This window comes from Falco naumanni, chromosome 11 (assembly GCF_017639655.2).
Source record: "Falco naumanni isolate bFalNau1 chromosome 11, bFalNau1.pat, whole genome shotgun sequence".
NCBI classification, from domain to species: domain Eukaryota; kingdom Metazoa; phylum Chordata; class Aves; order Falconiformes; family Falconidae; genus Falco; species Falco naumanni.
In genome coordinates, this window is record NC_054064.1 from 4,924,211 (window position 1) to 4,939,897 (window position 15,687).

Below are 15,687 nucleotides of genomic sequence, written 5' to 3' on the forward strand. Positions count from 1 at the left end.
TTGCAACAGTGAACTTGTTCATGTAGCCTACAAGTTTCATGTTTTGTTCTATGAGCTTTTTAGCACACATTCTCTATCATTTTGATGTCTGTAATATTTATACAATCACTTTCCCCATTACTCATTTGTGGATCACCACTTATTATTACTTTATTCAATCAAATGTATCAAAAGAAAGATTAACACTCACTACCGTCTTTCATCAACCACTGCCTCCTGGAAAACACTGGGCCTAAGTTTCAGCCAGTCCATTGAAACTTTCACAGCTGGAAGAGGGTATGCAGCCCCAGAGTCCTCCTGGTAGTCATTTTGTAAAGGACACTTGCACAAAACTCCAAGAAAGGACACTAGAAACAGAGCAAGAAAAAAGCAAACAAAACCAAAAAACACCAAATGATGCAGGAATGACACATGAAAATTGATCAAATAACCTATCAAACACATCCCACCCATAAACCCCTATTTTTTAAGAGCTAGTTCTTTAGAACAAAACAGCCCAATTACTTCATCTTAATCCACCAACAGATCAGAATATCTTTTTTTTTTTTCAGAAGAGAGTTTTCTAGCACGAAGCAGAATCTTGATGTTTTTTCCACACCTCTCCTTTTCAAGTGTGTCATGGCAAATGATTTTGGTAGGTTAACAAAAGCCAGTGAGACAAGCTCATTACAAAAATATTTATTCATTTATTAGAAATTATGATCTCGACTGTCTACCTGTATTATACGTACTTCCCCAGGTCAGCAGGCACACAAATCCATCAGAGCTAGCTCTGCAGCTCACACCCGTTAGGCATACAAGTTGAGAAACAGTAACCACACCAGCGTGACTACAGTGCTTTCACAATCAACTCCAGGCCAGCAAACTGGAGAAACCCAGCTATTTAGAAATTTAGGTGTTTATGAACAAGGCCAAGCTGATCATGGGCCAGATCAGGTTAAGCAAATCACCATTATGCAGCTAGAGTCAAAAATGCTCTGCACTCCCACTTATCTCACGGTTGATATTATCAAGAGCACAGAAGCAGTTGAGGACCTAGTTCTGTCAGCTTCAACTTCAGTCTTGGTGACTCAGAAATAGCTCCATTCAAAGCTGCTCAAACCGCACTGCGGCCAGCTGCAGAGCAGCCCCCCAAGAGGGGCACTACCCACTGAAAATCTGGATCCAACTCTGCACCCAAGTTAAAATATTCTTTCAGAACCAGCAAAAACATGCAGACTTCTGCAGGGCTTCAGACTAAGTCCAGGGCACATAAATCCAGTATTAGTCAGCACTGCTAGACATAAATGATCCTTCTCTCTTGTCTTTCTCCCATAACATCTATTCTCATCACTTACCTCACACAACCATTAAGCTAGACACCGACAGCAAATTACTACTGGATTCCATATAAAAATGAAGAAGAAATACAAAAATCAATTAGTTTTCATACTTACTGAAGAGAGCCAGTAACTGTGTCCAGCAGAGTTGCTCATCCTGGCTGTAGCTGTGCTGCTCTGTTTCATTGCTGAAGTCTCGCAGGTGATGTAGTTGAAACAGATTGATAACAGTAATATGTACTAACTGCTGAGAATTGAAGGCCTTTTGGAATAACAACCTCTGCAACAAAAGCACACGTATGATGTATGTATTTTTATATGGTAAAGCATGGACTTGAAAGGATTAACAGCTGCTACTTCACTGCTTGACTAATGCGTCTGCCCTTAAGGCAATACTCATTCGAAGTTTTATTTTCAGGTCATCTCTATTAGCACGGCACTGGGCTTCCCACGAGGACTTGGGCAGATGCCCACTGTTAAGCCCAAGGCTTCTGCTCATACACCAAGTCATACGCACACAAATCAACATCCCCTTGGATATGGTTCTCTTTCAGAGCAAGTGCAACTTTAATGTGTAATGACAGCACTGCAATGCAACTGCAAGAATTGCAGAGGCATGTATATCCACTGTATTTTTCAGTTTTTCAAAGAAACAGCACGGAGAAGGTGACATTTAAAAAAAAAAAAAACACCCCAGGAAAATTTAACTAGTGTGTGGTTATGTATTAAAGCCTAATTCCACATCTGACTTCATGGGTCATGGAATGCCATGGTGGACCAAAATAGCATGAGCTATTTACAACAGTAACTATGCAGTAAAAGACACCTTTCTCAGAACAAGGAAAGAAACTTAAATGTTTTTTTTGAGCACTGTGGGAAAAAAAGGAGATATCCTAACCCACAACCAACTTACCTTCAGATGCAACAGTCAGAGAGGCAAGTGGAATCCCCAGAGTAAGCAACAAGAAAAGGTTTGAGCTCCACGTTCAACCTTGGTTTTTAGTTCAGGGCATGAAGCACTCTACAGCCAACAGCTCAAACTGGCAGAGCTGTCAGCAGCAGAATCGTGGGCTTGGCTGAACACTCCTAACCCTAGGACCGTTCTCCTCATACAGAGTTAAAAATCAACCACAAAGTTAAAAGCGATTATCCACCATAAAGCCAATTTCACATCCACATTCAACCCATTTAAGTTGGAGAGTTGCTTTCTAGTAAATTAAACCTTATGTTGCATAATATAAACAAAAAAGTAATCTAACAACAAAGCAGGGCTCGATTAGCTCTATTTTAACACCCTGGATCAGTTCAGAAAAATAAGACTGTTCCACATGCCTGAGCAATGCTCATAATTATTGATGGAAAGTATTGTGGAAAAAGCAGTATTTGTTCAACAGCCAACACCACACACAAAAAGACACACAATTACTTAATTTTGAGACAACATTAATTCCCAGTGTTCAAGCAGCTCATATTCAAAGCTAATACAATTCCCAACAAGTTTTGTGTTTCTTAACTGCAGCCCAATTCAATGCAAAAACGCAAAAATGACACCGTGAAGAATATTTGTAATTCTTTATATTGCTAAGACCAGCTTCCCCTTTCTTAATATGGAAAAGCACCCAACTGCTCTGTTGAACACATCTGTACTACCTGCTCATTTTCTACAAATGAAGATGATGAAGCAGAGCCGAACAGTTAATATGCTGTCGTCTTTGAAACTGCACTACCTTGGTATAAATACCTTACAAAATTCTCTTTGTTTCAATCCTTTCTGTATTGTCCAACTTAATGAGCTGGCTATATAATTAATGGGTACACCTAGATTTTCCAGAGGAAGCGTGTTCTGAGTAGTTCTAGACTACACACAAATTAAGTACTGGAACACTTTTTAAAGGCAAACCGCTGACAGGAGAGGCAAGCTGTCTGAGGAAGATTAAAAGCAACCTTAATAACCAGTGGGAATGAATGAACACCATCCAAAAAACGAAGCTCTCAAAATTACTCAGGCAACTGAGCCAAGACTTTGCAGATGAATCAAGTGCTTTTCACAGGTACCCAAGAATCGTCCAGGTTAAAGAGCACAGAATCAACGGTGGTCATTGATTTCTCCTGTATCTCTACCAGCAATGCACCCCATGTCAAATGGGAAAAGTCCCTGTTTGCAGAAGTCAACAGAACTATCCAGTGTTAGCTGTCATACAAACTTCCCACAACTGGTTACTTGAGCTTCCTGTATTTTAGCATGTGAAAAAGTTATTATTGGACTGTAATTTCAGAACTCAGCTGCTAAAAATAACCTCCTCAATATACTAATTAATAAGTTATTAGAACTAACCTTGAACTGTTCTTCCAGCTTTTCTCGAAGAGGGCTCAGCTTCTCCAAGCTTTTACTCAGGTACACGTGGCCATGGAATTTAATAAAAGCCTTGATGAAGTCAGACACACTCCATCGAGTCTTCACCTCATCACGACTACATTCAGAACAGAAATACCCAACTTTAGCCTTTGGAATTAGACACAGCTGCACATAACATAACACAGTTCTCCTGTGAAGTTCAAGAAAGGAGGAATGTGCATGTAAAGCTACTTTTTCACATTGGCACAATATGTTTATTTCCTATTTAGTTCACTATTCACACTCAGGAGCATCCCAGACACAAACTATTCTTTATTCCACACGTGTAAGGACTGGATGGAGATTGAGGAATTCCTGTTTCTACTACCAAATATGAATAACTTCTGGCAAGAGAGGTACATCTGGAAGAAGTCTCCTCCATCTTATCCAAGCAGAAACACATTGTGATTTTGTCTTACCTTTCCAGTGCTTTAGAAAGTGCTTTTTGTAGGTTAGTGGAGGCAGCCGGAAAAGGAAACTTCACAGCAATGCTTCTGCAGTAGTAGAAAATTGTGGTCAAGTGGTCTCCTTTGGAGGAAGCTAGAATAGCCAACTGATTGTAAGGCTGACCTAACAGAGAGAAAGACAAATCGTCCGACAAGTTGTCACAGATTGAAGCATGCCAGATTGCAGATTAAGTGTGGTCACTTGAAAAGGGAGCACGAAGTGCTAAATTCTTCAACAGACAAGGTTCAGGTGCTGACCCTTTTACTCCAGCCTCACATCAGGACCACTCAAATGAAAAAGCTTCTAGATTTGTGGTGCAGTTATTTTTTTGGGTGGGGGTTTTTGTGTGTTTGTGTGTTTTGCTTGCTTTCACACATCTTTAAAACTGGACAACAAATATGGCATAAGATTTTTCTCTAAATAAGATGGTACTGTCAAAACCAACCTTTCACCGCAACAGATTTTTAGCTTCATCTCGTTGGACAAAATCTAGCCCAATTTTAGCTCATGAGGCAAATCTGACTGTCAATAGTCAGTCATATTTTTTGCCTATACAGTAAAAATTCCTATAGTTAGAGTAAGGAAACTTTTCCAGGTAGAATATAACTAGCTAAAAAAATTGCATTACTGGTTTCAGCAGCCTGGCTAAAAAATGATTTATCCTTCTATCACTCTGTCTATGTTTTGGACCACTGTAAGACAATAACTAAAAAGCTACATCCCTGAAGTAAAGAAGCACTTAACGTGCATGAACAAATTGAAAAATCCCATTTTAGCTACTAAACTTTGTTCACATGCCAATTCGCAATAAAAGAAAAAAACACTGGTGGTAGGCAAGTTTTCCTTAATTGTACTTCGTAACATATGAATCCAACGCAGTACAATGTAGCAGCAGTGAAGCCTTGGAATGAAGCTGTGCATTACCTTTTTTGTTTCTAAATATTCACAAAAAGGAGAGAAGTGACACAGATCAGGGAAACAGCTATTACCTAAATGATTTACCAACAAGTCAGGCTTTGTTACACGATTGTTTTTGATATTTGGGGAAGAGAGGTTTATTTAAAATCCCAAGTTTCCAACTGCCACACAAGAAAAGCAGTACCTCAAAATCTTCCTTCGAAATTACAAACCAAAAAGGTATCCCAGACTCACCGTTAGAAGGGACAAGCTGAGCTGCATGTCTGTAGTAAGACTCTGCCTGGCTGGTCTGATTCCTATAGCGAGCTAAGAAAAAAACAAAAAATCCAAGCTGAGGTGTAAAATTCAATCGTCCTGCATTTAATATAACCCAGTTTATCTGAAGAGCATTTTACTATTGTTTTAGAAATAAGCGTCACAAAAACATACAATGACACCAAAGAGCACCAGGATTCAATGCATTGAATTTTGAGGTGGTGTTTTTTCCTGAGACCTTATGGCACAGCTTATCAGTTCTTACATAGAAAGATGCTGTGCCAATAGCAACACATCCAGAGAGCTACAAATATTTTTCACACTTCTTTGCACAATCAGAAACTAGATCAACCTTTAGGTTGTTCCAAAAGCAACTGCAGCTTCCTGTGAAAAGATAACTTTCTGCAACACATAGTTGTGCTTTAATCAATAAAGAAATAAACCCATTGAACATAATGAACTTAACTCTGTCTATGAAAGGCTGGATTTCTAATTGTTGCCTTTTTAGGTAAGATTTAAAAGTTATGTTCTGAAATAGAGAAGTATGCTAGCCTGCTGCAACAAGCTTTTGTAACAGTTACCGGTTTCAACATTTCACTATGCCTACCAGCTATAACATGATTAGTATGCTAGAAGACAGATTCTAGCAAATCACTAGAAAGCTAGTGATTAACTGTCTCCATGTGTTAATGTGTAACACACATTAGAAAAGTCTAACAGCATTACTTTCCAGACCTTTCCCCCTGCACCAACCATCAAACATACAATCAGCTACTAATTTGGAGGACACTTGCTCCAGCAGAACCCTCTGTGTGAGGGCTGAACACAGCTAGAACTCAATATCCCACCTCTTTTTCCTTCAAAAACTCACCAATATCTCCAAGGTGGACAAGGCAGTGCTGGCAGATGTAAGAGCAGGAGCTAGACTGAGGCTTCACTATGGCGCTGGTGTGCGTCTGTTTATTGCTAATGATTCCCAGCTGGGAAGACTTTACACGACATGGCAAGTCTACATTAAAAACTGTGCACAATTCCTGTAATAACTAGAAAAACAGGTCTGGTTTAGTAGCAGCTACAAAGAGTAATTAGAAAAGCACTGAAACAATTGACAAAACTAACAGAGCATTACTCAGAGGCATGGCTTGGCTAAACATATTTGAAGTGAACAAGCCTAGGTTACTTTAAGTGAGACTTAAAATTACATTCTTTACTCCATGCTGCATTATTCTGCCCAAAACCATGAAGAGCAGTTGTACTCTTCTTTAAGAGCTGTGCATCCCCAACCAGTAAGCAACTCAATTCCCACGATACTTATATTGCCAAGCGTGTATCAGCGGAGACTATCAGAGATCTACCAATCTTGTTGGGTTTTGTCTGTTTTGTTCAGGTTTTGGGGTGGTTTTTTGGTTGGTTTGTTGTTTTGCTTTTTTTTTTTTTTTTTTTTTTTTTAAGTAGAGCACTCAAGAGGAAGACAGTCTTATATTTTGATGAAGTGACACCATTCTCAAAAAATAATTTAAGGGAATGCCACTCATCCTCCAAACAACCTTGTTCCAGCTTAAGAAACAGCACCACCCTGACTTAAACTTTAGAGAGAAGCCAGAACAAAACCAAGTTTGTAGCCAACATAAGACAACAGCAGCTAACAGTTCAGTGCCCGAGTCATCAGTAAATATTTGTGCTAAACAGTGAGACTCTTTCAAAGAACAAGGCATCAGCTACTTGATCAAATATCTCAGAAGCTAATTGAAGGAAAACCTGAACTTTGCCATCCTAATTTGTGCTTGTGAAGTTTTTCCTAACGGACTCTGGCAAATCCTGTGGAAAGTAACAGTAACCACATAGTGATGACAAGTGTGTGTTCTACAGTGTTACAGGGTTAAAAATGCAAGTAAGAATTGACAGACTTTCTCCCAGCTGAGAATATACTCGGTCTCCAAATAAAACTGACCTGCAGCAGCGTTCTGCTTTCAGATAAAGGCATATAGAAAGCTCAGGGCTGTCAGTGGCTAAACATGCAATGGGGTGCTTTTGCTTGCTGCAGAAAAAGGTTCATGTTACACTTCCCTCCTCTTTTGCTGACTTTTATATAGTAGATAAAAATCCCCAAACAAGAGGGATTCCATAGATGAAAGCTGGGTAAAAGAAAGGAACCTGACATCTTCCGACATGCTGAATTACGAAAATTCGTGCTTTCTTTCAAAGTTGTCACTTACACAGGCCTCACAGTTGCAGAGCACGTATCTTGCCTGAGCAAAATCTCTAGACTGAAAATGGGACAATTAGCATCACAGCAAACAGTGAAAGACAACCCAGTCTGTGGCGTCACACACGGAAAAGAAAAAATCCCTGATACACTTCAGGGGAGAACAAGGTTTTTGCAAGACAGTGGAGATGGTAGAAAACCCCAGGCAACCATGCCACAGCCTGTCAGACTGGCTGCTTCAAATAAAAACTTTCCCGAAAAAAATGCTGAAGGCGGGGAAGGGGGGCAGATAATCACAGAGATTCTGGAGAAAAAACTGGGGTTGTCTTGCAGATATTCAGAATCAAAGTAGGAATCGATACAGTAAGAATGACCTACAGTGCCTGTTGTAACCTGAAGACAGTGCAAACTAGCCACGACAGAAAGTCTAGTCAGACCACTACTCAAGATAGAGGATTCAGCAGTGACAATGTGGCTGAAGCGTACACCAAACAAGGAGAAAAAGGATAGAAAGGCAAATTATCTTTAAGGCCATTATCACACACCGACTCTCATTTTCCATAATCTACCAACTGAAATCTAACACTGGAAGAGAATATGGGCAAACACCCGGCAGTAAGGAATACATTAAAGGAATCACACCCCTTTTACAATTAACAGAAAACCTCACAAAAGATATTTAGTGCAAGAGCACTCAAAAGTTTTGCTATACAGGAAGAAAAGTTCCTGTAACTGAAGTTTGAAATTCTAATTGACCAAAAAAAAAAACCCCACCAGAATTCAGACTGAAGATGTGCTTGTAAGCTTGAAAGTCTTCATCAAAAAATTATATGTTGTAAATGCTACCTAATACTCTTGAGGACAACCACACTACTTACGTGCACAACTGTGGTGGGCACTAAATTAGGTATTATTTAGGAAAAAAGCTGTATTCAGGTATGTATGTAGTATGTACATAGCTCTTGGAAAACACTAACTCAATGCTCATCACTGGAGTTCCAAGGAAGGGACACAGAACAAAGCACAACACATTGCGTCATCACACATCCTTCAGTCCACCTGCATTTTGGAATTTTACACATACTTCTGTTCTTGAATAACTGGAGCCATGAACAACAATGACTTTCTTTGCTGAGCTTTAGCTATATGGAGGAAGTCTCACATTTTTAAAGATGAAAAAGAATTATGAAAATGACCCACAATTTCATACACAGTAATGAAAAGGTGAATGGGAATTTTTGGAGAAATGGCAGAAAAAAGAACTAAGAGTACAATGAAATCATCAGTTAACATGTTTGTTGTTGGGCTTAGTGGGGTTTTTTTGTGTTACTCTTAGACATTACAATTAAAATACAGAATTCTTACCACAGATCACTGCAGAGTAAATGGCTTCAAGAGGGACTGGAGAGTCAATTAAAGGCTAGACCTCCTAACAGCTACATGATTCAGATACAAACTAGCTCAAGGCGGCAACAAACGTACAGCCAGAAAGCGAGAGACTAGAGCAATTTTCCTGCTGCTTAATGCTGACCCTGAGCGGTCACAGCAGACTACTGAGACACACAAAATACGGTGCTAAATGGACCTTCGATCTGACCCAAAGCAGCACATATTAGGCTTTAAAGCAGATTCTATTAGAAGGGAACTGAAATTGTTGCCATCTTTTTATAGAGCACCAAAACAACTACCAGATTCACAGAAGTTTCAGATCAATTTGAGGCTGCGGCTGATCAAAAGAAAGCACATCACCAGCTTTGCAAACACGTTCTACCGAGAGCACCACCACCAGCAGAGTATACTGCTTGATCCAGTACAGCAATAATTTCCTACTCTAAGGGAAAAGAACAGGTTTCACCCCCCTAAAACCTATCCTCCCAGCCTTCCTCAAAGAGATGACATGCTGGTACGATACTGCAGCCCATCTCTCATGAACAGCACAGGAGGTCTGACAGCCAAAGGTTTGTAAAGGACCCACACGCAAGCAGCGTAAGGCTGAGGCACACTTGCTTCCAGACTATGCAAATACACCACAGCCAACACTTTTTTGCAACTCACCTGTGTGTAGAAGCCACTAGCTGCCTCTAAGAACAGAGAAAGGTTTGCCTGAACTTCACTCCGATTTGGATTTGCTCTGTTTTTCGCCTGACCCTGTAGCGTCGTGATCTGATTTTTAAAGGCATGATTCCAACTGAAAACAAAAGAAACATTTCCTTTTTTCACTTTGAAAGTGCAGATGGCATAAGCAACAGGAAAGAACTGTTTAATTACATAGCATCAGACATGGAAATGAAGAATATTTAAATTCAGGCAACATTCTGATTTGAAATAATGTTTAATATGGAAGAACTACCTTTCCCTCACCTCTCATAACTAGGGAAACAGATCCTGATCCTATACAGCTAACACCGTAACAGCATTAATATTTGCTTATAATTGTTCTGGTTTACACAGCATAGTGCTCCCTCCCTGAAACAGGATGTAGGGTGTAGAAATCAGGGTTAAAAATCACTCAGTAACTGGAGGCACGGACAGGACAACCCAGCCAGCCTATTCATCTTGCTTCCCTCAGTGCTGGAAGAACCACATGCTTCTCTCTAACCTGTTAGAACTCATGTCTGCATCTTAAATCAGGGAATGGACTCAGGGCCTGGAGAAAACCCAGGAGGATCCTCCCCCGATTTGTAAAGTTCTCTCCTGATATTCCTCCCCCTCCTGATACTCCTCCTCTGTCCAGCCCTACCACAGAGGGCTTAAAATGAGGGTCTTTAGCAGCTACTCAACTCCTCCTGTTAGACCTTGCTCAAAGCTCCAGGTGATTACATCAGAAAAAAAATCTCTGTTCTGGAAACTCCACTTTAGCCCCTTCTTGCCATCACAGAAGGCTCCTATTTCTTAGCTCTCTTTCTTCCATCTGGCTCACTAAAACCCACTCCTGCATAACATGGCTGCTACTAAATTGCCAAAGGTAAAATACTAACTTATTGAATGCTCTTCATTGACTCTGCAGTGCATTCTCATGTTTCACCCACAGCACAACTCTTAATTTTAAAGCAAGTCAGACAACCATTTCATAGAATACAATCGCTTTTCTGGAAGTCTCAGGGTTTCCTCCTCATCAGTCCAGATTAAATATACATATACAAATTTATTGAGGTACTTACAGGTCCTGCTCCACTTTTTTATCTAAAGCATATTCCAAATCAGTCACTAACATTTTCTGATATAAGTCCTGTAGAGCCTGTCTGGACGTCCAGACTTCTGCTGGACCCAGCTTCGAATCTGAGCAATAAAAAGAAATAAACAAAGACACAACAGTTTTTGTAATACTCAAATTTACAGTTACTCCAACTGATTTCTCACTCACCTACCAAATGAAAAAACATAGCACAGCGTAAGATATCCAATGCCAAACACCCACTTTTATCAGAGATTCATCAAAATAGTGACATACAAAAACTACAGACAGGTTGAGGAATTGACTGATCAGTCTCCTACAACACCAAAACTAGACATGAGCAAAGACAGCAGCTGGCAAGTTAAAAAAAAAAAAAAAAAAAAACAACAACAAAAAAACAAACGCCCAAAAAAAAGACAGATAGAAGAAGGTGATTCCCTGCAAGTCATTAAGCTGCAGAACTTCTTGCCACTGAACGGATTTAGAAAGATATCCAGAGTAGCCTGAAAAAATTAGCAGAAAAGAAATCCATCAGGTGATGCTAAACAAAACAGTCCTTGAAGCCAATGCCACTGGTATTCAGGAGAACACTGTGGGCAAGTACTACTCCTTGCCGTTTGCTACCTCTTGGGTAGCCATCTGCTTTCCATCACGCAGGGTGAACGCAAACACTGCTCCGGCTATCTCGAGTTACAGAGTCCAATTTCCCTGCCTTGTAAAAGCACCTGAGCTAGGGGGGCGGGGGGGGGGGGGCATGCTGCAGGAGCACAAGGGATGGTTCTCACCCAGGGAAACTGTTTTGCTGATGGTACAGCTACTCCTGCTGGGTTAGACGGATCCAGGCAGTTAATGCTCCTACAGGGACCACTCCAACCTGCTACATGCACTACACCAACGTGGTAAGCACAGTTGAGCATAGGTCCATTATGCAAGCTGCTTGTACTGCATGGCTGATACACTCATATAAATAATTTCCGTTTTCCATAAATACATAGAGCTCAATACATAGCCTGTAGCATTTCATAGCATCTATGAGCTGCACTTTCATGACATGTGGTAGCATTCAGATCAACATTTCCATCACCCAGGTTTCTCAAAACCATCCAGACACTTGCTAATCCAAGTCCAGCAGTTCCTGTGGTAGTGTGGACAACAGTCTCTGGGAGAGGAGTCGGGGCATGACCTCCATCTCCAAATGCTTTAAAACACTCAAAGTCAACTTTAAAAATACACTTATTTTAGATAAAAGAGAGAGGGGCACAGTTGTTAAAATGCTATTGATTTATATACAAAGGACAAATGTTTAACATAACATCACATACTTTCCAGAGAATTCTTAGGAGCAATAATCATAAGAAACAAACAAAAACAGGAATCAAGTATTAGCAGCTAGGTCAACTGTGCAATTAAGGCAATTACCTGTCATGTCAGCCTTCAGGACTTCTGCCTGCCTGTAAGAACGGAATAAAACAATAAATTAGAAACAGACTGATCAAAATAATTGAATTATGCTAAAGCACATTTATGCAACAGTAAGCAGACAAAGAGGGGGCAGCTTCATAGAGGCTGCCTGCAACCTACACTGCTATAGTTTACCCCACGCAGCATGAATTTGAGCTACTGTGTTTAACAGTATTTCGCCTAATTCATACCATAACAGAAGTCAACTGTTCACCCTGCTTAGCTTAAGCCTCTTTCAGAAGAATTACGAACCAAAAACTGCTTACACTACATTTTAAGCTTTACCTGGCAGTGCCATCCTGCCAACATTAATGACACCCGCTTACCTGTAACTGGGAATTTGATAACAACTTAAAGTTATCACATATGAAAAGCGGTAGCCAACAGAGCAAAGCAAACTCCCATCAGTACTTCTCAGCATGCTGCTACAGCCCTCCTGCCTCTCTGTGTTGCACTAGCTTTCCTTAAGGAGAGGACATAAAAAGACTATGGCTTCCCAAATTACTTCTCTTCCAATGAAATCATGACTTTAGGGAGGCAGTTCAAGGATTTTCAAGGAAAAAAAACAACACCAAAACACATACAGAAAGAAAGGCAACTACAGGTAATCAACGACCACTCCTTCACTGAACACCCTCTGCAAACCCCCACTGCTGGTGGAGGTTGGCAGTTTTGCAAATAGAGGAACACTGGGACACAGTCTCCAAAAAATAAATATTTACAAATGGTCCTCAGTGGCTAGATGGAGCAGGCAATTGAGATGTTACAGTTAAGCACTGTGACAGCAGTACACGGAACTCAAGGGGCAGCGCCGCTGGCCTGTCTGACTGACTGACACACAACTACCACAGGGCAGGCAGAAGGGACACTAGGCTGCCTGGTAGGGCAGAACGTGTCCCCTTGCTTTTGCTACAAATGTTTACATATATTTTGCAAAGACTGCAAGCTGTCCATACCAAACATGGAATCCTCCTAGCATATAAATTACCCATTTCCACCTGCCTCCCTCAGCAAAAAAGCTAGGTGGAAGCTGCACTGTGACTAACATTACAGTCAGATGCCAGCTTAGGAGAGAATGGACAGCCAGGTGAAAAGCACCACCTAATCCCTACAGAGGTTTCAGCAACAAGCACATACTCTCTCATGCCAACATGATGTTGTGGTGACTGTAAAAAAACAGTTTTTCAGGTTATTCTGGGTTCTACCTACTGGCCACAAATTATGGGGAAGGTTTGAGATCCACATCAGGATTAAAAAGATATAACAGTGCCAGTGTTTCACTAGTAAAATGTATGTTGGTAAGTCCCTTCACAAAATTTCTATTTATTAAACACAAAAATTATCTGTAGCAACTCAGCATAGTCACCACAGTGTACCATTCAAGAAGCAAATGGGATGTTGCAAGGGCTTTAAATAAGATTGTCTTAACTGGTGCCAGAAGTAAATCTGTAGATTCCTCACCTGCCTCACAAATGTAATCTATTTCAGATAACTTTTTTCAGTTTATTTCTTTCAAGAAAGCATTGATACATTTTTTCAACCCCTAACAACAAGGAACACCGGAAGAAGAGATAACCTATTGTTGCTGACAGACAAGCAAGGAAAATTTTAGATATTGTGTCACGAGAAAACTGAAAGCCCAAGAAACATTTTCTGCCTTGCACATGTGGAGGTAAAGAAAGGTGCCTAAGCAATGCCCTCCCTGGGGCTGCGGCTAGCAGGGTGGGAAAGAGCAGATCTTTCCCCTGACACAGCTAAGAGCCGACAAAGGCCAGCAATCTCTGCATGCCGTGCCTCGGGAGCCTCTGCGACGCTGACCTGCAAGTCTAGTCAAGCACAAAGCTGGGCCAGTCCTGTGATGCTATGACTTGGCAACTAGAACCACCGCTGCTCAGAAGGAAAAGCTGACTTGCTCAGGTGCTGAAGTATCTGTTTTGAACGGCCAGCCAAGTTAATACAGTTTGGCTCGCACTTTAAACATCTGCCAGTTGTGCAAACTTTTTCTTTGAGCTGAGAAGACGATGTGTGTTGCCAAAGCCATGAATCCTACTGAGAGGCTCAGCCCGAGCAGGACATGCAGTACTGCTCCAGCAAACATGAGCCCAAAATTCTCCTCCAGGCAAGCCCTTTAAAAGCCAAGAACTGCTTCTCTGAAAATTACTTGTGCAGAACTACCTTCCACTATGTTAAGTACTAATCTTTAAAGGGGGAAATACAAATAGCACCACTATAAATGCTTTATTTTCGTAAAGTTTTGCCTTGCTGTTGCCTGGAGAATTTAGATGAAGAATGCCTCAACCCCTGCACTAATGCAACTGTTGACAGATGCTCTGAAAACGCACAGCCCTAACGATACAGCTGGACTTGAACTTTTACCAAAAGCTTGTGGGGTTTTTTTGGAACACCTTTTTTTGGAAGACAGTACTTACAAACGAGACTTTCTTGCACTTACAGAACGAGAGCTTTCTGTACCAACCTCTTCACTAGCCGTAAAGCAAACTGCTTTCCATATTTTATAAGTTTGCAACAAGCTACACTGAGAGGATTATCACTATAAATTTTAATACAATGTATAGAAGTTATTTCAATACTTCCTAGAGGCCAAAGGAATCAGTAAAACAAGCCTAGTATTAGCATGCTGTTTCTCATTTCCACCTAAAACCAACTTTTATTTAAAACAGCTGCACCTACTATGGCTAAGGCAGGACAAGAGAGGGCAGCGTGGGTATCCTTCTTCTGCATTGGTGACAAAATACTAGCATCTCCAGAGAAAAGATGCATTGCCTGTTCCTTGACCAGACTTCATGGAAGAGCCTTTGCTGGAGCTCAGAGACTCCTAGGGAGCACAGACTGGTGCTCACTGATAACAGCAAGAATTTCTGACAGGACAAATGGCTCCTTGTATTGTCAAGCACCTTTAAACAAGCTTTTTTTTGTCCATATATTTTCTTGCACCACCTCATATTGAATTTGCATCAGAATGACTCACTCTGGTGCAAAAACACATTGCCTGCCAGCAAACTTGGTACAACTTGCTTACATATGTTATCATTTCAAGAATATTCTGAAGTACCTCCTTGCCCAGTTGGACTCAGCAACTCAGTCTTCAGGTCACGTTTCCCCGAGTTTGTTGGTTCAAAGCCAAATAAGTACAACCCACCATTCAAAAAATTGTATTTCAAGTGTCTCCGATGATATATCACCCTGAAATATCGTGATAGCTACTCTCTGTAATTTCGTAACCAAATACAAATCTAGCCCTATGTTTGGTCAAACCTGAAACTCAAATACAAAAGCCTTCCACTCAATTCCGTAAAACAGTTTGACAGCTAAAAGAACTTCCATTCTATTAAAATACTTGAAAAGCTTCAGAACTTTAAAACACAGCAGTCAGGGCTTTCTTTTGAAGTTCTGAATGCATAAGATATATTAAAATTTAAGTACCTGCAGATGGCATAGAAGACTTTTCTTAAGAACCTGACAGTATATAAGGTCCTGTTTTGCTGTAACT

General features: G+C 40.6%; 1 protein-coding gene across 5 annotated transcripts in view; it reads right to left on the reverse strand.

Moving 5' to 3' along the window:
- SMG7 (SMG7 nonsense mediated mRNA decay factor) overlaps nucleotides 1-15,687 on the reverse strand; it is a 53,947-nt gene that overhangs the window by 19,641 nt on the left and 18,619 nt on the right. For 4 of the 5 annotated variants that reach the window (XM_040609860.1, XM_040609863.1, XM_040609862.1 and 1 more), the window contains 9 exons: nucleotides 12,135-12,166; nucleotides 10,702-10,819; nucleotides 9,596-9,728; nucleotides 6,206-6,377; nucleotides 5,314-5,385; nucleotides 4,134-4,284; nucleotides 3,655-3,790; nucleotides 1,437-1,599; nucleotides 191-347 (listed from right to left, as the gene is read on the reverse strand). In XM_040609860.1, the coding sequence (XP_040465794.1) occupies nucleotides 191-347; nucleotides 1,437-1,599; nucleotides 3,655-3,790; nucleotides 4,134-4,284; nucleotides 5,314-5,385; nucleotides 6,206-6,377; nucleotides 9,596-9,728; nucleotides 10,702-10,819; nucleotides 12,135-12,166 (1,134 nt within the window). The remainder of the gene's footprint in view (nucleotides 1-190; nucleotides 348-1,436; nucleotides 1,600-3,654; nucleotides 3,791-4,133; nucleotides 4,285-5,313; nucleotides 5,386-6,205; nucleotides 6,378-9,595; nucleotides 9,729-10,701; nucleotides 10,820-12,134; nucleotides 12,167-15,687) is intronic. The other variant, XM_040609864.1, reaches the window with a different exon arrangement.